The 22,678-nt window shown below is 32.4% G+C and overlaps 3 protein-coding genes across 13 annotated transcripts in view; all 3 read left to right on the forward strand.

Annotated features, from left to right (window-relative positions):
- The first annotated feature begins 3 nt into the window (after nt 1-3).
- Nucleotides 4-2,538, forward strand: LOC130891800 (asparagine synthetase domain-containing protein CG17486). The gene is made up of 4 exons (XM_057796769.1): nt 4-118; nt 200-1,384; nt 1,807-2,048; nt 2,240-2,538. Exons 1-4 carry the CDS (start codon nt 56-58, stop codon nt 2,415-2,417), a joined length of 1,668 nt encoding a protein of 555 aa, XP_057652752.1. The 5' UTR covers nt 4-55; the 3' UTR covers nt 2,418-2,538.
- A 416-nt stretch (nt 2,539-2,954) lies between these two features.
- Nucleotides 2,955-7,212, forward strand: LOC130891801 (mesocentin-like). The gene is made up of 3 exons (XM_057796770.1): nt 2,955-3,157; nt 3,928-3,990; nt 4,301-7,212. The coding sequence occupies exons 1-3, from the start codon at nt 3,081-3,083 to the stop codon at nt 7,131-7,133; spliced, it is 2,973 nt and encodes a 990-aa protein (XP_057652753.1). The 5' UTR covers nt 2,955-3,080; the 3' UTR covers nt 7,134-7,212.
- Nucleotides 7,213-9,630: 2,418 nt separating this feature from the next.
- LOC130891857 (AMP deaminase 2) overlaps nt 9,631-22,678 on the forward strand; it is a 31,632-nt gene continuing 18,584 nt past the window's right edge. For 2 of the 11 annotated variants that reach the window (XM_057796899.1, XM_057796901.1), the window contains exon 1: nt 13,440-13,908. In XM_057796899.1, the coding sequence (XP_057652882.1) occupies nt 13,797-13,908 (112 nt within the window). In that variant the 5' untranslated portion in view covers nt 13,440-13,796. Of the gene's footprint in view, nt 10,165-13,439; nt 13,909-16,044; nt 16,129-17,503; nt 18,007-22,678 lie in introns of those variants that run through there. The other 9 variants (XM_057796898.1, XM_057796902.1, XM_057796904.1 and 6 more) reach the window with 8 other exon arrangements.

Raw genomic sequence — 22,678 nt, forward strand, 5'->3', positions numbered from 1 at the left:
GACGAATTTTTAAAATAAGGTTAGGGTTTTAAATTTGAATTTCATTTGTTTTAAAATGTGTGGTATTATTTTGATAATAACTAGAAATTATAAGTCAGAAATAAATTTATTGGAACTGGTATGAAAATTAGTTACTTAATTTCATTCAATTAGTATTCTAAAGAAATTTTCAGCTTTTATTGAATATGTTACACATCAGTTTCAGATCTTTCGAGAAGTAATTTCCAGAAGAGGTCCAAATTCTTTGGGAATAGAATTATTTACCACGAAAGATAATATTCAATTATTATTTGCAGCTACTGTCTTGTGGTTACAGGGAGAACAAATTACGAAACAACCTGTCATAAACAAAACTTCAATTCTTATATACAATGGGGACATATTTCAAGGAATTCCTGAGGAATGTAAATACCAGATAGGAGATACTAAATATATTTTTGATTTATTAAATGGAGTTGAACCTAGTGAAGTACATGAAAAACTTTACGAATTACAAGGTCCATATGCTTTAATTTTTTATGATAAATTGAAAAATGACATTTATTTTGGGAGAGATAAATTTGGCAGGAGAAGTATGCTCATCGGAAAAGGTCGGAATTCAATAATTTTAACTAGTGTTGCAAAGAGAAATAGTGATTTTAATTTTATGGAACTTCCATCTGTTGGAACGTTTATTTGGAATCTAATATCAAATGATATAGTTTTATATCTCTTTAGTAACAATAACTATTCTCATAAAAAAATAATAGAATTGGAAGAGTTTATTGAACAAAAGATTCACATTGTTTCCACTCCAACTATATCAAGTTTACAGTTCAGATACCCTAATGCTGAACAGTTTAGTATATTAGAATCAATAATAGGTAAAAGTGGGGAAGAAGTCTTTCAAATTTTACTGAGTAACAATGAATGGCTCAGCAAAGTAACACATCTCCATTCTCTTTTGAAAGATTCAGTTGCAAGAAGAATTTTAGGTCAACCCAAATTTTGTTCAATGTGCATCAAAGATAAAATTCATTGTAGCCATTCTTCACTTGGTGTTTTATTTTCTGGAGGAGTAGATTGCTCCATATTAACACTTTTATGTAATGAATTTGTAAATAAAGATAAACCTATTGATTTATTTAATGTCGCTTTTGATGCAATTAATGGATTCAAAACACCTGACAGGTTAACAGGTTTAGAAACGTTGCAGGAATTGAAACAACTATGTCCAAATAGAAAATGGAGATTTAAAGAAATAAATATAAGCAAAAAAGAGTTAGATGAAAAAAGGGATGAATGCATAGCAGATTTAATTCATCCCTTGAAAACAGTTTTGGATGATAGTTTAGGTTGTGCTCTTTGGTTTGCAAGTAGAGGAGATGATGATTCCCACTGCAGGGTAAATATAAATGATAACATAATGATGTAAAAAGTAGTTTTTTCTCAAATATTTTATCCTGGTGTTACTACTGTTGCTGCTTGTATTGTTCTATACATCTTTTTGGTCATTTTCTTGTTGTTCTTAACTTTCCTTATATTATTATATTCTTTTCTGAATTCCTATGTCAATCCTGTTTATTATTGTTTTTACCTATTCTACTTTTATTTCTTCATCTTTTCTGCATATTAACTTTTAATTAAAACATTTAATTTTGTCTTAATATATTTTTTCTTTTTATACTGTATCTGTGATTTAAACATATTAATCATAACTATTGCAACATTTTTACAGACTATATTAATAGTAGGTTTATTTGAAATTCTTCTATTCTCCCCCTTTTTTTATTACATTTTATTTTTATTTTTCTTCTATTGGTTCAGGTGCTCTTTGTTGGTATGGGTGCTGATGAACTTTTTGGAGGTTATACCAAACATCGCGCTGCTTTTAAAAGAGAATCCTGGCTGGGATTACATAATACATTAGTCGAGGATTGGGATAATTTACCATATAGAAATTTAGCTAGAGATGACAGAGTTGTATCAGATCATGGTAAACAGCTTCGAACGCCTTATTTAGATGAAAATTTAGTTAATTTTGTTCATAATCTACAATGTTGGGAAAGGTGAGTCGTTATTATTTTGATATAAATTGTGCCGATTGGTTCATTATTTGTTTGGAATTAATTTACATTCAGTTGAAATATGTGCTGATGGTAAATATTTAAAAAATATGCTGAAAACAAATATTTGTTTTAAAAAAATATTTCTTTTCAAGAAATCAAGTATGTGATAATGATTAAATATTTTATATTAGATCATATCCATCTGAAAAAGTTCCTCAAGGGCTTGGGGATAAAATTCTTCTCAGAAGTTTGGCGTACCATCTAGGATTGCGAAAAGCAGCTTTTCTAAAAAAACGTGCCTTACAATTCGGATCTAGGATAGCTAATAATAAAGAAGTAGCCCATGAAATATCTTCCAGATTAGGATAAAAGGAATCACGTTATATAAAAGAAATTTGTATACCTATTAATGGTATATATACAGTCAGGAAATATTGTATTGCTCTTGAAGGAGATTACATTCATAAATAAATCGATTTTTGGCAAAAAATGTGTTTTTCTTACTTATTCACACGACTTATTAAATGATGTGTTACATAGTGGTGAATTGTACATGCTTTTTATTTTCGTGGTAAAAACATATTCCTATATTTCAAAGGTCAAGTTCGTATCCTTGCTAACCTGGTACCGAATTTGAATCGCGTGTGTCCTTGTTATGAAAATCAAGTCTGCAGATATATATTCCCAGTCTCATCCTTCTTCACTAGTGGTATTTCAACATTTATTATTCATTTTAGAGTTTTACTGGGAACGATAAACAAAAACTGAAAAACAATGAATCCTCTGTGTAGTACTAATAACCAGTGCGTGTAAATAACAATTTAACTGATTAAATCGATGTTAATTACACTAGAAATGTTTCAAGTAATTGGTTTTGTAATAGCTCCATAAATCTACGTACCCCATGTAGTTATACCATTCTTATTACGCATTGTTTGTTGTTATAGAAGTCGGCGAAGTTTGTATTGAGTGGTATTAGAGACAAAATGTGATTAATTTTTACAATTGTTTATTTATTGTTGACATATCGAAATGGATTTGACTATAAATGCTAGAATGGCGGAATATTATGAAAAGTTTATAGAATTACAAGAAAAGTTAAGGAAAAGGTAAGTTTTTCTTTTTACAAATACTACGGTAATGTTTGTATTGTTCCCGTTTTGTTCTGAAACTAATTTCAATGAAATATTCTTATTGAATTGGATTTTGATTTATAATTTTTATTATGGTACTTTGGAAAACGTGTTATTCACAAAGTTGCGTTACCCGTTTTACAATAATCTCATTGACTGGGAAGTGGGACAGATGACCAATTTTTTCCATGTTTACAAATTCACTGAAAACATTGATAACGTCTATTGATGGCTGCCAAACGAATACCAAACAAAGTGTTGTTTTCAAATTTGAAACATATAGTACAGTGGTACTTTTCGAGCAACCACCTCCATCTCTAGATCAGGCCAGCTAGTTCCGGAACCATTCTTGTATTTGTTAGACAGATAGGTGTAATTTATAATTAAAAAAAGAACTGAACTTCGTGATCACATTCCATTTTGGTTAAGTTTTCCCTTTTTCGTCTTCTTATTTTTTTAAATGATAACTGCAAGCGGAAGATAGAAACTAAGTTTATCTCTGTTATTGTTGTTATCACACTTTTCTTAAAAACAGAAGATCATTATCACAAATTAAATCCAATAATACCTTCACGAAAAGTTTTCTTCCCCACAAGGATGCCAAACTAAAATTTCTTTATATACAAGGCTCAAATTACCTGATTTCGATATTAACTTGACATAGTGTTGGAATGGCCTATTACTAAATTTAGATTTTTTATTGCTTAAATGAATTACGTTTTAAAATATACTTTTTTGTTTTCCAGTGAAGAAGAAAGACTTAAATTAGAATTGAAATTCAATGAAATGGTTCATAAATCTAGAGAGGAGTAAGTTTTTTTTATCACACGAAAGGAAATAATAACACAGGTCTACAATAATTTTGATGAGTAGAAATGTTTTTCAAAAATTTTGAGAAGCCAATTTTAAAATTCACTATGTTTTGACTAAAATATAGACAAAAATTTGGATCTGGAGACCACTTTCTAATACTTTAGAAAACCTCTACGATTAAAAACACTATGACACAAATAATTATTCAAATTGTTTCCAGCAATTTTCAAAAATAAATGATACTCAAAACATTTTGTAGACCTGCGCGTAATTAACACATGCGAGTCATATTGTTGTTTCTTACAGGGAGCAACTTTACTACAGAAGACTTAGGGCACAATATAAAAAATTTTTAGAAGAAGACCGAAAGCGTCAAGAAAGAAATGAAAAAATTGTTAGAACATTAGAGAGGATAGAAACTCGTATCGATATGTTAACTTCCAAAACAGAACGGTTTAAAACTTTGAGAAGACATTATAACAACTATTTACAAAGATTTTCAAGTCAATCAGTTCCGAAGGTGGATTCTCCGCATTATAATTTGATAACGGAAAAACTTTACGGTGAATATGTAAGTGATGAAGATAATGAGAGATTGAATGACGAAAAGATTGATATACTTGATAAATATTTAGAAGGTATATCGTCAGAAAAGCGCAAAGAATTTCTGGAAAAGAAAAAAATGGAAAAATCGGAATTAGATAAATTGGATGAACTAAAGCATAGACTTAATGATACTTTTGATTCAAATAAAGCTCAACATATAGCTGAAGACATAATAAACTCTATATACAGCAGACATTACAATAAAGATCCGAAACAAGAAGAGGAATTATCAAATTTATCGAACAGTAAATCGAATATAATGATTTACGATGATGTTCCATTAGACGAAAAAGAAGACAATGTTAATAAAATAAAATATGTTGAAGATAAAGGAAAATTTGTTGAAGATACTGATGAATTACATTATTTTCCATCTGCTACTTCGAATATTGATCAAAAAGAAAAACTAGAAGAAAATCCATTAAAAGAAAACCTTGTTAATACAGTTAATAAGGAAAAAAAATTATCAATAACTAGTGAAACTGATGATTTTGTCGAGATTAAAAAAGTAAATAATAATTTTAATGAAATTAATGATGTCACAACAAATTTTGACTCTAATAAAACTGAAAGTGTCACAAACATAACCAAATCGTCAATTCAAGATATTGTTGGTGAAGAACCTAAAGATTCTAACAACAAGAAAAAGCAGCTTAAAGTTCAATTTGACGATGAAACTCTATTAGTTGAAAATGCAGGAGAAAAAGACAAGAAAATGATGATTAGGGAAGAAAATCAAGATACCAATCCGAATGTTCAATATCAATATGATGAGAATGTACAATCCATCCAAAGTCAAGCTCCCCATTATGATACCAATCTTCATAATGAGGAAACTGGACAACGGATCCATTACAATCAAAGCAGGCAGCACATTGAAAACGATGAAAGTGTTGAATGCGACGAGAATAAAGAAGAAAATCACGTTGAACAATCAGGTCAACAGATGCAGTATGACGAAAATGGGCAGTACGATGAAAATGTACAACAGTTTCAATGTGATCAACTTAGACAAACGAATCAGTACGACGAAAATGGGAAGATGATTCAGTATGATGCAAATGGACAGAAGGTTCAGTACGACGAAAATGGGCAGATGATTCAGTATGATGCAAATGGGCAGAAGGTTCAGTACGACGAAAACGGGCAGATTGTTCAGTATGCTACAAATGGACAGAAGGTTCAGTACGACGAAAATGGGCAGATGATTCAGTATGATGCAAATGGACAAACGAATCAGTACGACGAAAATGGGCAGATGATTCAGTATGATGCAAATGGACAGAAGGTTCAGTACGACGAAAATGGGCAGATGATTCAGTATGATGCAAATGGGCAGAAGGTTCAGTACGACGAAAATGGGCAGATGATTCAGTATGATGCAAATGGGCAGAAGGTTCAGTACGACGAAAATGGGCAGATGATTCAGTATGATGCAAATGGGCAGAAGGTTCAGTACGACGAAAATGGGCAGAAGGTTCAGTACGACGAAAATGGGCAGATGATTCAGTATAATGCAAATGGACAGAAGGTTCAGTACGACGAAAACGGGCAGATTGCTCAGTATGATGCAAATGGGCAGATTATTCAATATGATGCAAACGGGCAGATTGGTCAGTGCGACGAAAATGGACAAATGATTCAGTATGACGAAAATGGGCAGATTGTTCAGTACGACGAGAATGGACAGATGGTTCAGTACGACGAAAACGGTCAACCAATCTATTTTGACCAATCTGGACAACAAATACAGTATGATGAAAATGGTCAACTAGTTCAGTATGACGAAAACGGACAACCGATGTATGATTATACACAGTACGGTCAACCAGTCCAACAATTTAATGAAAATGGTCAACCAATTCAACAATACGACGAAAACGGTCAACCAGTGCAACAATATGACGAAAATGGTCAACCAGTTCAACAATACGACGAAAACGGTCAACCAGTCCAACAATATGACGAAAATTGTCAACTAGTCCAACAATATGACGAAACAGTCAAACAATATGACAAAAATAGTGAACCAATTCAACAATTTGATGAAAATGGACAGCCAGTTCAACAATTCGATGGAAACGATCAACCAAATCAAGAATTCGAGGGAAACTGTCAAACTTGCGACCAAAATGGAGAACCACTCCAACAATTTGATAGTAACAATCAACAATTCAACGGAAACAGTAAAAATTTGGAAGAAAATGGTCAACAATTCAAAGGAAAGAGTGAAAATTTTGAAGAAAACGGTCAACTGCTCCAACAATTTGACAAAAATGGTCAACCAATTGAACATTTCGATGAAAATAGTCAGATGATGAGAAATTATAACGAAACTCATGATGCTAATGAAGTGTTTGATGCTGACAAGAGCTTCGGCGACGTTGTGGTGCCAGAAGGTTCTTCCGGTGCAGTTCTAGAAAAGAAACCTGAGAATAGGAGTAAAGTTTTGGAAATGTTGGAGACTGATACGGAAAGTTCACAACAAAATATTAGTAAAATGTCTGATAATGATTTTAGTTTTAGTCAATAGTTGTGCACATAGAGAAATTTCAATCGTTTTCATGCAAAATCTACTACATTTCTTCATAAATAAATATGAATAAAAACTTTTTGGAGGTTATGTTATAATTATAGTGTACTGAGTCTAGAAATGTAAGGTTGAGTGGGCAGCAGTTTTTATTTGAGATTTCGAAAATCACAATTTTCTTAAATGTATTTTATTATTCTATTTCCAATAATTCAAATTACAACCATAGAGCTATCCTTTACCTCCAAAGCTCATTGACCTGGAGCGAGATTACCTGGAGGAAGTTGTATTTAACTGTTTACAAGGTTAAAATGTTGCACATTTTTGGCAAAAAGTAAAGATCGTACCATTTCAACAAGGCTACCACTAAACCAAATTACTACAGAAATATAATAAAAACTCTTTTCTCCAAGACACGAAAAACTCGGTTAAATCTAGATGCTTCAATCAATCAGATGATCTCACTGAAATTTGGTTCATTGCAAAACTAAAAGTAACTAGAATTCTAGAGTTGCAATTTTCAGGCCATAAAAATGTCGTCAAACCATTCATTTGACGATAACAATCAACCCAGTTTAAAAAAAAACAGATTATTCGGCACGTTGACGTCATTAGTAAACGATACAAAATTACTTCCACAGTTATAAAAAATACATTAGGTTTGCTTCAACCTGCTAATCTAGACCGTTCTTGGAACGGTTATTTCATATATATTATACTCATGTATGAACAGTTTCTACAAGTGGAAGCTGTTCCGACTAAGGAACACAGAATGACAACGCTTTCTCTATCCTCCGAGGTTCCAGCTTGGTTCTGCGCATTCCCAACCATGCGCAGTATAGATAAAGTATCTCGATCGAGAGAGAAAATGAAAATTGTCGGCACCGTAACGTAGGGACGTTTTTATCCCATACCAATTGTCCATATTATATAACTGTTCACAAACGATACCTAAGTCAACACAGAATTGTTGATATAACTAACTATGGAGTGTCAATTATCGTTTTATACTCATGCTTTAGTAGCGCCTCCCTAACGTAAAGGATTTGATGGATACTTTCTGTAGCACATGGTTACCTCTACCATCCATAACTGTAACTGCCCGTAATCTCTATTACGCAGAATCGTTACCGTACCAAGGACGGTTTTTTGATGATTTTGAACCAACCTATTAACTCATTCATTTGACGATAACAATCATCCCAGTTTGAAAATATATGCAGATTAATCGATACGCCGACGTCATACGTGAATGATACAGGGTAACTTCCATAGTTATAAATGATACATTAACTCTTACGAAATATTTCAATGTAAAATTTGTGATACATATTTATAAGGCCGTTTGGCGTGTCCGAAGACAACGTGTACGTTAATACGCAATATGCGTTGATCACATGTGTGTACAGATAAAGCTGGGCATGTTGCAATTCTAGTATGGAGGGTAGAGGTAAGTATCTCATTGGAGAAAAGTTGAAAGAGTATTCAGCTGTATACGATAAATAACAGTTCAAAAACCATCCAGAATGGCGTAGGTAACAATTTCAACGACTTCCATTGTACAAAATAATGTAGTAAATATAACCTAAAAAAATTGAGTGGCTCCCATATTTGTAATACTTCTATATGGACAGTTCCTATTAAGTGGAAGGTGCTTCGACTAAGTGAAACAAATAGTGTATCGTTCTTTCTCTCCTCAGAGCGCTTCAGTCAGTTCTACGCATCTTTTTGTGCGCATGAAGCATGCGCAGTATAGATAAAGTGTCTCGAACGAGAGAGAAAATGAATAATGTCGGCACTGTAACGTTTTATCCCATAACAACTGTCCATATAGGAATATTACATATATGGTGGCTCCACCCTTATTTAGGTTAGTTTTGGTTTGACAACCAACCAAATGTCAATTAGATCAGCTGATCAGTTTGTGATAATAAGTCTTGATAATTTCTGATTTTTTGCTTTTATAGAAAAAAGGGTTAGTTTTGATTAATACACAATGTCAAATAACATGCAGTTTTTATTATATACAATTATTACATTACGAAAAAAAAATTTTTCGATTTTTTTTCGAACACTTCAAAATAAGTAGTTAAAATTATAATGACCGATTATTTTTTGTTGATTTAATAAATGCAGTGTCACAATAACACCTTTTCTCTTAAATCACAAGTAAAAAAACCGATTTAAATATATAATTATCTGTAAGTTTCCATTTGGCAGCTAAATTCATGAATAATGTGATGACTGTGATTCAGTTTTAATAGATTAATATCAAAAATACGATAATATATCTGCAAGAAATGTTACTAGATTATCATTTCAATGTTAATACTAAAGTATTCATTTATTATTACATTATATTAAATGTAAAGATACCCAGAACTAATAAATATATATAATTTAAATTTGTATGACCCTCGTATCACCTACAATTAACATGGGAGAAAACCAGTTGCTTATTCATTGAAAATAAAGTTGAACAAATTTCTTTTGATCGATTAAAGAGTTTATAGAACAGCAATAAAAATTCTTGACTTTCGCCGAGCTATTTATAACTTTGGAAAATAGTGAAGATGGAATAGTGCGCGCGATTCAGAAAATTTATCAACATGGAAAATATCAGGCGTCAGAAATCGATAAAAGACGCGCGACTCTTCATACTAAACACAACACAGCAGAACACGCACTGAGTTAAGAATCAATTTTTTTTAAAGTTAACTACTCCGTTTCAACGCTGTTGAAAGATAATTGTTCCCATATATGAAATAAACACCGAGTTGACTTTATAGTAGTTCACATACCACGTTTTATATTAGTTGAATAGTAGTGATCGTGTGTGAAGTTATTTGAATCTAATTATTATACATACGTGTTTTTGTTTTCATTCTTCAAAAGATAGTTTGATTAAAACACAAAATGGCAGACATATGTGTAAATGGAATTAAAAAACCCGAAAGTGTCATAAATTTTTATCAGGATTTTCCAGACGGTGAAGATGAAACTACTGAAAATGATATTTTGGAACAAAGGGAAGGTAAGTCAGTAAACAAGACTTTTATAGGTTATGTTGCAGTCTTGCGAGTTTCAGCCACATGTTACGAATTATTGCAATATGTTATATATTTATAGAATAATCTATTTTATATTTCTTGATAAACGCAAATTATTAATACGTAGTAGCATATTTATATAAAGGTGTTTTAATAAGCATTAGTTTGTTGAATAATATTAATCTCATTGTTATAATATTTTCTTTCGTAATATGTAAACTCAGAAGTTTTTTGATACACTTTACTTACTAAAGTCTAAAGATTAGACATAAGAATAAAATCAAAGCCGTTTTTCCAATTCCTTAATTCAGATAATAGTCGTTTTATTATATGTTCATAAATATGCTTTGTAATCTCAATGGAATGACCTATTTTGTAATTTTCAACGGCGTGATAGTAAAATCATCGAAAGTAATAAGTTAAATAGTTTCCTGTTATTCGACAAAACCCGTTTTTCATTTTTAAATGTAAACATATAACTGGGACCTTGTACGAGACTGTGACATGTACGGGGGATTGTAAAATAATTTGACAGTTTGTAGTTTCAGCATTTATATTAAGATAAATAAATAAAACACCCTTTGCTTATATTGTGGAATAAATTTATTTTGTACAGTAAAACCAATTTCAGAAGTTTCATATAAAATAATAACGGGATATATAGATTGGTCAAAGCCTTGAACAAATACCCAGAGTTTTACATATTTTTAAAAACTGCATCTCAATCTCATGGTACATTACATTTCAATGTTCCTTATAGAGATTCCTTACAGTTGGATTATTTTTATAAATAACTCTAGTGTCAGTCATCTGCAGCTTTAAATGGGGGTTAGAATTTTGGCATTGGACATTCTTTGAATTAGAATTTTAGGTTTTGATTAAAAAAAAATATTATTAGTGGCGCCATCTGTGTGAGTATATACAAAACTACCTTGTTTGCCTAGTTCATATGTTTACTATCATCAATCATTTAATACAAAAATGAATATATCCAGGTAGTAATAAAAGATTTTCACGAAATAGATTTTTGGAAGTTTTTCTTTGTATTTTTGGTATATATATTTTAAGTACTTGTCTAACGTGATTAATTTCATTTCCTGGAACATGAGTTTACATTTCCTCGTATTGCTTTGAAACATTCGCCTACGCTTTTCTTTTAAAAATTTCAATTGTTTCAGTTCAACAGCTCATTAATATCGCTTTATTTGTTTATCTAAATAACCTTGTATTCATTAACGAAATCTAATAATATCTTCTATTTCCATAGTTGTTTTTAAGACGCATTAGAAAACTTGAGAAGTACTCTTTTTCAATTAGTATCAATACTCAACATTAAATTTCATAATTGAAATACACTATTTCGTATCCATAAAAGAAAATAGGAATTATTCTTTTTAATTTAAACTAATTATAGTACCCTAAATTCTTGTACAGGATTCAAAAATGTTCGTAGGCTTATCTTTTGCTAGTTGAACTAACTATTCAGGACATTCAATGCCTGAATAATATTTTTAGAAAAATATATCTCATTAGAATTGTTGGCACCGAGACTCTTGGTTATCAAGGCGATAAATCGGAATAAACCGATTTATTTTTAAAACCATATCAGAGTCAATAGACGTTTTTTTATAACTGTTTACTCAAGATTGGAAATAATTAGACATCATAAATAATTTCAAGAGTTTTTATTTTATTTTCACCATATGTAAACAAACGATTGAAATTTGAATAAAAAATTTATCTGGTTATTTTGATACACAAGTGTAATTCATTTGAACAGTTTTAGATACTAGTCAATTCAAATATTATCAAACAGAAAATACCAACCGAATAAAATGAAAATTGTTAATAATTACCAGAATTACGATGAAAAGTATTTTTGTAGTTAACTGTATGAGATGCTTTGAAGTCGATGACAAGATGGCAGTCTATTTTTGATTGAAGATTTGTTTTATAGTTTTCACAAGCTTTTGTCTACAAATTGTAACGATTTTTTGACAATGAAGCATTTCTCTTTCTCTCAAAGAATTTCTTTTGGATATACCGGGGGAACATTAAAAGTAAACTACGCAAGTATAATTGTTTAATTACTATAACCTTATTTCCCCGGCAGGAGACTCTCCCTCAGGAATGGTATTCGGCCTCAGTTGAAGTATATAAATAACTGGTACTCAGCTGAGGTGAATAATTGATATTAAATTGGACGCCACCAGATTTTCAAAGAAGTTAACAATCAATAAAAAAGGCGGAAACGCCTTATGAATTAAATTAAAAATAAAAATTGAACATTCTAAAAGTGTCCCCGGTCACGATTATCCAAATTAATATTTATTGCTAAGAACAATAAAAGAAGTTTCAGCAACTGATAAATTTATTAAAAACAAAATAAATTCGTATTAACTATTCAAAAGAGCACAACTAACAAAAGCAGTTTTTAATTAAAATACTGGGACTTATCTATGGAAATCCGGGATGGTTACACCCCTTAACTAGATTCCCAGATGTTGGAGTTAGTTGAAATTGTAGTCCGGTGATTGGACATCTTTTTGCAAAGTTTTAAATTAGGGAAAACCAAGAAACTATTGGTTGAAACTCAACCTCAAAGTACCGTGGACTATTACATGAAAAAATATGATTGGCGATAGGAAACGTTCAGGGGACCTCGAAAAACCACAAACGCTGAAAATAAACGTGATCGACGACTCACGGAGCCAGAGATAGTAGCGCAGATAATGAATCTAGGGATATGCCTTTGAGTACTTCTACAGTGAAAAGGAGATTGAAAGAAGCTGATCTTTTTGCAAACGTAGCAGTCAATCAAACCCTTTAAGACGTTAAAATAAAATTAAAAGATTGTAACGGGATGAAGGACATAAAAATTAGACGCATGAAGAGTGGGAGAGACTTTCATGGAGTGATGAGTCAAAGTTTGCGGTTTTTGTAGAATGGTGACGGAAACCTGGTAAAGATTCTTCGCCAAAACGATACATTTTTGTAGTAAAATGGCGTCTACGGAAAAGTACGATAGGGTTTTTTATAAAATAACAAAAACAAAAGAATTTACTTAGTCACGGATTATACCAATGCAAAGATATGTTAAAGGCACTAAAATGAAAGTTAATTACTACATAGTGAGTGAATTTTGCAAAAATTGGATTTATATCATATGAAAGAAATGTTTGACACACTTTTAACGATATATTGTATAAGTATTTTTAAACTAATTTATTTTTTACTATGTCTACCGCTTAAAATTTCCATTCCTTTTTGTTCTATATACGTTAAACAACCTTGAAAGTACGTCTGGTCGTAAATATATTTAATCAGTTAATCACATGACGAATAAACTACAAATGTAAACAATACGAATATGAACAAGTGCCGTGGAAAAATTCTACGTGTAGATACCATTGTTTCTCAATATATAATAAATTTTCCAAGATTTATTACGATTTTTCGTGACTAGAAAAGCGTGTATATTTTTAACAGTAGTTGAAGATGTGCCAGTCAGTTTTCGTTTAGTTGTTGTGGCATGTTTGAATCGAAAAGTGGGTGCCATTAGTTTTATTCGGTATTCAATTGCGTGATCGATAATAATTACAATTGAATTTGCAGAATGTGTTCTAGGGGAGTGTACGTATCCACGAACCCCGACGAAATAAATGTCGTCAACGCTCCCAGTTTCCTTAGAGTTAATTCGTTTGTGGATGACGACAGAAGCACTGGAGGTAATTGGATTATCATGTCCCACTGCAATAAAAATAAAGTAGTTTAACACGATTATGTATGCAATAACGTAATTTAGAGAACAACATGAAAATTATGTTTTTATTGAGGGAAATCTATCGAGAATCTTATTATCTCTAATCACTTATATAAGAATCATAATTATAATACAAAGATCTATTTTTGTTTCTTTTTTTATAAGAAGAAACGTGAATGACATAAGTGTGTGTGATGCACGCGTGAAATTGCCTAAAGGCCGTTTGACATGATGCAATAACAACCTGCAAGAAATTGCATGCAAGTCTGTGTAGACAGTAAAAGTAAACAAATACCTAACCTCAAATTTTATCTAATATTTTGTACCTAGTTTAACAATGAGAATACAACTAAGTGTTACGAAAGCCAGCCAAAAGTAACTAGATTTCTCCCTAGAATTGCAACTTGCACTGCACTGCAAATGGTCAGTGAATCGCCTTCAATAATTATATTTGCAGCTGTCTTACTTTTGGAGCCCGATGAACAGGTTTGTTGTTAAGCAAAAAGTAACTAGATTTTTCACTAGATTTGCAGCTTGTACGCAATAAAAATGACACCAAACCGATAATGTTGCAAGTGCGAGATCTTGCATGAAACATAACTACATCTGCGTATGCTTTTGATAATCAAAATGTATTGCGTCTTGCATTTTATTGCACGTTGTCTTGCATCATGTCAAGCGCCCTTAACGGTGCCGTTAGGCCGAGTTAGTCAACATATTGAGTGCAATAAACACTTTTTTGGCCGAGTTATATACAATATTTTTTCTAAATGCAAAAGCAAAGAGTGTTTTATTTAGAGCGCTAACGGCAGGTTTCACAATGAAATTAAAATGACTTAAAATTTTAAAGTCTCCTTCAATTTTAGGAGTGCGTTTCATGATCTTACATTAAGATTAAAGCCGGTTTTAGCGATCTTTAAACACACGCCCGTGGGAAAGTATGTTCCTCTAAGCATCTGCACCCGGATAAATTCACGGATGGATGCGAAGAAGAACATTCTACCACCCCATGTCAATTCTTTCGCGTCCAAATTTTGGACATAGATTCTATGGGATATTCCAGAGGTTTTTTCTTTGTGGATTGACATGGAAAACTGGATATTTCTGGAAATTTCCGATTTCTTGATTTCTATACCTTAAAGGCGACTTTACGCAAGCTTAGAAGCTCATATCCATCGAAAAATTATTGAATATAACCTATAATATAATCTCAATCCTATATATTATAACCAAACATTTTCTTCGTTGTAATTGTCCATAGAAAATGAATTGTTAGATACGTTTATCGTCTGATGATGAAACTGAAATTATTTTTAGAAGTCGAAAGATTTGAAGCTCTTGGTACCGATTTTACATTGTTCTGTTATCTTGGTGGAACCTTTCACTTTGTGACACATACGAATGAGTTAGTTCTAAGCTTTGCGTGGTAAGCTTTTATTCAATAATAAAATAAGTAGTTTAACGCGCTTTTAATTATCCGAGGACTAAACTCGAACGGAACGCCAGAATATTAAGACATCTATCTGTTTGTAGACCGCTCTTAAATACTGAAAAATCCTGTTGTGTGAAAGGTTATAATTATCTATAAGTATAGTCGTTGAAGTCACATCGATACAAAATAAAGTACATAATTTGATATCTTAATGGAACTCAAATGTCCAAGAGATACCCGGAATCAATCATGATATGCGTCCCCATTAAGATCGTGTACCATAAATCTTAATGAAAACAATAAACCTTGAATTCAAGTAGCCGAATTTATGATTCTTCACATTATAATAAGACAAAAATTTGGAATTTTGAGAGGATACATTAATGGAGTGTACAAATAAGGAACAGGTCCCAATGGTTCGCACCGGGGGTGGGTTAAATTACACATAAGAGTTTGTATCTTTGTTTGGATTACATTTGTTCAATGTTTTTAAATTTAAATAATTATGTCAAAAGAAGTAGAATGTTTGAATTCTTCAATGTATTTGGGGTTTATTGTAAGCGGTATTCATTCGTTATAAACCCTAGCAACCCAACACGTGATGTATGACGAATTAAATCCAATTAAAGAAACGGAAGTACATAATAATGCTTTCCTCTCAATATTTTTAGTTCGTGTGTTAGATAATGTGACGATAAGAGGTGCGGAAAATACGATTAATTACAGGGTGTCTCCAAATTATTAACTTTTAGTGTATGATGGAAATTTTGGTTAAATATTGAAATGGCACTTGAACGCGTATATTTTGAGTGGCTCGGTCCACATTATTTTGATTCAATTTCATTAGAAGAACGTAGTTTAAATTTTGGAAACTGAATATGATAAACCGTTATTATAGTCCATTCTTTTATTGTTAGGTTAGGTTAGGTGCGAAGCTATTTCATTTGAATGAAAGTAATAAAAATAATAATAATCTGAAGGTTATTTGAAAAGCTTCAGCGACGCTATAACTTTTTCAACCCTTCCAAATGATAATTGCAGATTTTTTTTACTCAAAATAGACATTTACGTATGTGACAACGCCCCTGTATTTTAAAAATATATCTTGCAAGTGAAACTTTGAGGTTAGGAAACGGGAAAAAGTCGTTTGGGGGTAAATTTGGTGAATACGGTGGATGGTCAACCAACTCGGTATGCAATTTGTGAATGTTAGCCTTGACAATAACTGAAGAGTGGAGGTGCGTTGTCCTGATGGAAAAGCACTTTCTTTTTCTTCAAACGCGATCGCTTTTTGGTGATTTTTTCATTTACCTTATCAAGCAATGAAGAATGTAGTTGTGGATCTCCAATTGACCCATTTTACATAAACTTCGTATATGACAAATGCTTTCTTTTGATATACCAATAGCCTCTTCTATATTTCTGATATTAATGGTGTTTCAGTACAATTTGGTGAACTTCTTCGATGATATCGCAGTTTTTGGCCGTCCCGGAAACTCGTCATTAATCATGCTGATGTGCTCACGTTTGAATTCAGCTGTCCAAACACAAATTTCAATATCATCTCGATACTCATTTTTTTTTCAGCAGAAAAATTTTCTAAACGACATATTTATACACTCCAGAGCAAAAAAATTGATTCAAGGTGCACACTCGCAGTGAAATATGTAGCGTCCGTTCTTTTTCTGATTTTCGCCATTAGTTTTAGCTCGATAATGTTCATTTTTTTTATTAAAGAATAATAATAAAACAATCAAAAAAGGTTATAATTAACAGTAAAGAAAATGTTCGATAGGATTCAAGTACGGGCTACGCGCAGGCCAATCCAAAGTTTCAATTTAGATATCCGTACGGAACCTGCAGTATACGTGATCCCCTAAAATTTTTTGTGTGTATCAGTTCGCCGTTAATCCCCCTGCTTCAATAATAGTTTCATCCAGGAACCTCCTCCCACAACCACATTCTTTTTCATGCAAATACGCACGAATATTTCACCAGGTCTTCTATAAACTCGACGAAGAAGTCGAAGAAATTCTCAAAGCATATGGAAGTAATTTCCCTATTTATTTTAATAAGTGAGGACGTATTCAGGTCGAGAACTTTTCAAACTACCCTCATGTAATTGTCTCCATAATATGATTCTCGTAACTCTGTATAAAATTAAAATAAAATGGCGATTTGACATTCATGACATTCCAATTTTGGTGGACGATTTTTTTTGTATCGTCTGTGTTGATATTTTTAAATGCATAGTGATTTATCAATAACTGATTGAATTAGCAACAGTTTTAATGAGATGCGAAATTAATATATTTAAATTAAATTCGATTTTATAATTCAAAACAATTCTGACTAACACTACACGATTTACCGTCTATATAATTAGTATGGATAACGTCTTCGATACGATTAATAAGAAAGCAATTAAGGAAATTGTATAAAACTAGTTTTGACAGTAAAAACAACGACATTCTTAAATAATCATACGAAGTGTCAAGACATTGGAGATGTCTATACAGAAAGTAGAAACGAAATGTTTTAGTTTGTGTTTTAATACACCGGATCCTATTAGACTTTCTGAAAGCTCGAGCGGTTACGATAGTCCTGCTGTCAGTTCAACCAGTTCACAAGGTAATTTAATTATTTTGAGTAAATAGAATTTGAAAATTTGTTAACTTAACCTAAATTTATGGTAACGGTAACGAATTCAAAACAGATTTAGTGATAATTCCAATCGTTGAATCCCCAATAGAAATTTTATCCATATTCATCATAAAGTATCACAATAACTATTGTTAAATAGAAATTGTTCAATAGTAAACGACATACCGATATCTACATAGCTGCGTGACAAAGTAAACATACGTTTTTTGTTCTTCTCCCCTTCGCACCTCGTATACTTCTGCTTTTTTGCGAAAAAATTTCAGTCATTTTAAAGGTTGGAGAAAATGAATATCGGCAAGCGCAAATTTCGACGTCGCATGTAAAGCTCGTGTTTCGATATAGGACAGTTCTTCATAAATTAGAAGAAATAACTACGCATATGCCTGAAAATGAATACAAACTCTTGCGAATCTCTAACATCACAGTATAAATATCGAAAGAAAAAAATGGGAACCAATAAGTGTTGAAACTGCTCATTATGAGATTATTATTTCGGTCAATGGACCACTGTCAACCAAATGTGACAGTGTTGTCTTAGAGTCCATGTATTAGACAAAACTGCGGATAAAACAAATAATTTCAGAAAATTTAAGGTTATGCATCAAGTGAAACTGTCAACTGTCAACATTGAAGTGGCTAGAGTCACATTTAAGAAGTTAAAGTTGTCTACTCCAGAGCGTCCCGGAAAGTGTAGTACGGAACTGTCACTGTCAAATGAATACAGAACGAACAACTTTCAGATGGCATCGTCTAAAAAATGTTTTGTTAAACAAGGCAAAAGTGCTGATTGGCATTTCTTGCGACGTGGCCACAACATTAAAAATCGGATAATATCAGAATCAGTGGATAAACTGATAAAATTAAATTCGCCTCTTCCTTCCATGGATCAAAATCTATATGAAACTATATTATTATTATTATTACTAAATTTTTTGTATTATTCCAGATACGTAAAACAAACATTTGATCATTATCTTTATTTTTTAATTAGAACTTTTTTTTACTGCGATATTGCAGATACTTTCTATTATTTTCGGTTTGAGCGTGACCTAAGGGATAGAAAGATCAAAAAACTATGAAATAACTCATAATTCACTCCATGGAGAAATAAAACAAAAAAAAAACACATTTTCTACACCTCGTATTTAAATTAGTATTTATATTGATATAATTGAATTTGTGAAAATTGTCTTGGCAGTCGACGTGTTAATGGATGTTTGCGCTAATATTTTCTATCATTTCTCTATTCATTGCGGCATGTATTAACGACCATATATCCTGTAGGCCTGTTCATTGTTGGATATTTTGCAGCCAAGACATGTTCCTTCTTCCGATCCCTCACCTGCCTTCGATCGATGAACTCGTTTTTAAAAAGGATATCGGTCAAATAGAGTCCAAGCTGTCCAAGTTTCTGGTCAACTCTGGATCGCCTGTATGTCGAAATGGTCTCTTCTGTATTGAGACCGGCAAATTGATCAATGGACCCAGAACCCATTCTTGGTGTAGCCGAAAGTGTCTCTCAACGGTCTATTTGTAAAGCGGGCTCGCGAAAGTGGATCGAGGGACAGGGCATGAGACAAGCGAAGGTGCAAATAGATGGACCTTCTCCCTCTCACGGATATCGAAGACGACATCTCTACATCATCTCGGACGATCCGTAGTGCCGTTGGTACATAGAGGAGGATGAAACTGCTGACCACGTCATCTGTGAGGGCTCAGCAACCATACGAGCGCGGTTCAAACACTTAACCAAGCCTCACACCTTTCCTAATGACATCAAGGTTCAAAACAAAGCGCCTGATTTGCTTCTCAAAGGGACCTTTTCATAAAGACCGATTTTTGAAAATCGGTTGAGTTATTTACACTGAGATTAAAAAATAATTAATGTTCCTAAAATTTTGACATAAATGTTTGTTTTACGAATGTTGAAATTATTCTCGATTGTAAGTGCGCACTTTACGAGTATCTAGGAGGTCAATGTTACAGATTTAATTTGTGCCAAGATTCTTAAAATAATTTGTTTTCTCATTTCATGAGTCTATATCGGGACTACATTTATTTTTAAGTTAATTCTCACAAAAATAGAATTATCAAGGTTCCTCCTTTAGAGTCGTTTTCAAAATTTACCATTTCTTAAATTATTACTAAAAATTAATTATTTTGTGTTATTAACACATAACGACATGTCAAATGTACTTTGAAAATAGTAAAGTTGTATGTATGTAACCTCGTAAAAATTTTTTGGATAAATATCTAGAAAACATAATATCTTTCAGACACCTCAAAAATTTAGTAACGACCTAAGACTGAAACGAAAAGTTACGATCAATTTAACTTATCGTGTCGGGTGGAAGTATGTTCGTTATCCACTATGGAAGAAACTTTGAACTCGAAGGAGGATTCCTGTGAACGCTATATGTCAAAAACTGGATTTGTATGAGTCGCTAGTAAGTCGTTACCGAATGTTCCGGTGGTTGTTTCCGCAGGTATAACGGATGCAGAGCACTGGTAAATTTAATTTTGTAGACGAGGCCAGAATACCAAACCTCATCAAATGCCTTGGTCACGTACAAAAATACAGAGATGTGATGCTGCTTTTGTTTAAGTGCCTGATTAATGACAAAAATTTTACTTGAACAGGATTCCTTGTTCTAAAATGTTTCTCTGTCGATTTTTTTGCGGATGTGCCTATTTTTTAATAATAATTGATTATTAATATGATTAAAATTTACCGATATGAATATCATTAGTAAAGATTTTGGTTTTTGATATCGTCTTATCCACTTCAAATAATTTGTATTGCGAAAATACGAATACAAATATGAATTTGTTTACAATAATTTGTTTTCCAATTTGCACTATCACTATATAGTAATAAGTGATCAATTCAATTTTGACATTTATATAGAAGATAAAAACAAGCTTCTAAATAATAAGTTCAGGGTCATCAATGAAATTGAACCGGTCGGCGTCGTTGGTTTTGATGCATAGAAACAGTCATAAATTCATTTTTATTTGTTTTGTAATTTTGCAAAAATCTGATGAAATGATTTACATAATTTTCCTTGTTGAAAAATGTAACTATATTATATACTATATTCAATATTTTCAAAGATATCTTTTAATGATTTTGATGTTAAAAACTAATTTTAAAAAATATTGAAAGTAAATGATACAAAACGATTTTCCCACACATAAATTAACGTTTAAACTTAAAATAGAATGGAATAGAAAAGAACGGATTCTGTAGCTATATTAGAACCTGAGATATAGATCTTTGAATGTAGAAAAATTGCCAAAAACCTACAAAAATCCATAACTTCACATTGAATGTCCGCGCCTAGCTCCTCAGCTCCTCTCCAACTCAACCGATTTAAGAGTTCAAAAACTCAAAAGAAAAAAGGTGTTTCAGCGGGTGTTCTTAAATCAAAACGAAGTCTCTATCTTGAATATAACCTGAGATATAGATCTTGGAATGTAGAAAAACCTACAAAAATCCATAACTCCACATTGAACGTCCGCCCCTAGCTCCTCAGCTCCTCTCCAACTCAACCGATTTAAGAGTTCAAAAACTCAAAAGAAAGAAGGTGTTTCAGCGGGTGTTCTTAAATCAAAACGAAGTCTCTATCTTGAATATAACCTGAGATATAGATCTTGGAATGTAGAAAAACCTACAAAAATCCATAACTCCACATTGAACGTCCGCCCCTAGCTCTTCAGCTCCTCTCCAACTCAACCGATTTAAGTGTTCAAAAACTCAAAAGAAAGAAGGTGTTTCAGCGGGTGTTCTTAAATCAAAACGAAGTCTCTATCTTGAATATAACCTGAGATATAGATCTTGGAATGTAGAAAAACCTACAAAAATCCATAACTCCACATTGAACGTCCGCCCCTAGCTCTTCAGCTCCTCTCCAACTCAACCGATTTAAGTGTTCAAAAACTCAAAAGAAAGAAGGTGTTTCAGCGAGTGTTCTTAAACCAAAACGAAGTCTCTATCTTGAATAGAACCTGAGATATAGATCTTGGAATGTAGAAAAACCTACAAAAATCCATAACTCCACATTGAACGTCCGCCCCTAGCTCCTCAGCTCCTCTCCAACTCAACCGATTTAAGTGTTCAAAAACTCAAAAGAAAGAAGGTGTTTCAGCGAGTGTTCTTAAACCAAAACGAAGTCTCTATCTTGAATAGAACCTGAGATATAGATATTGGAATGTAGAAAAAGCTACAAAAATCCATAACTCCACATTGAACGTCCGCCCCTAGCTCCTCAGCTCCTCTCCAACTCAACCGATTTAAGTGTTCAAAAACTCAAAAGAAAGAAGGTGTTTCAGCGAGTGTTCTTAAACCAAAACGAAGTCTCTATCTTGAATAGAACCTGAGATATAGATATTGGAATGTAGAAAAAGCTACAAAAATCCATAACTCCACATTGAACGTCCGCCCCTAGCTCCTCAGCTCCTCTCCAACTCAACCGATTTAAGTGTTCAAAAACTCAAAAGAAAGAAGGTGTTTCAGCGAGTGTTCTTAAACCAAAACGAAGTCTCTATCTTGAATAGAACCTGAGATATAGATATTGGAATGTAGAAAAACCTACAAAAATCCATAACTCCACATTGAACGTCCGCCCCTAGCTCCTCA

The sequence above is a fragment of the Diorhabda carinulata genome, chromosome 3 (genome assembly GCF_026250575.1).
Source record: "Diorhabda carinulata isolate Delta chromosome 3, icDioCari1.1, whole genome shotgun sequence".
NCBI lineage: Eukaryota > Metazoa > Arthropoda > Insecta > Coleoptera > Chrysomelidae > Diorhabda > Diorhabda carinulata.

Excerpts from the sequence above, each read along its gene's own strand:
- LOC130891801 (XM_057796770.1), top strand. The coding sequence starts at position 3,081 with ATGGATTTGACTATAAATGCTAGAATGGCGGAATATTATGAAAAGTTT. Across the intron at positions 3,158-3,927 it reads CAAGAAAAGTTAAGGAAAAG|TGAAGAAGAAAGACTTAAAT; the intron begins GTAAGTTTTTCT and ends TTTGTTTTCCAG. Across the intron at positions 3,991-4,300 it reads GTTCATAAATCTAGAGAGGA|GGAGCAACTTTACTACAGAA; the intron begins GTAAGTTTTTTT and ends TGTTTCTTACAG.
- LOC130891800 (XM_057796769.1), top strand. The coding sequence starts at position 56 with ATGTGTGGTATTATTTTGATAATAACTAGAAATTATAAGTCAGAAATA. Across the intron at positions 119-199 it reads AAATAAATTTATTGGAACTG|TTTCAGATCTTTCGAGAAGT; the intron begins GTATGAAAATTA and ends GTTACACATCAG. Across the intron at positions 1,385-1,806 it reads ATGATGATTCCCACTGCAGG|GTGCTCTTTGTTGGTATGGG; the intron begins GTAAATATAAAT and ends CTATTGGTTCAG.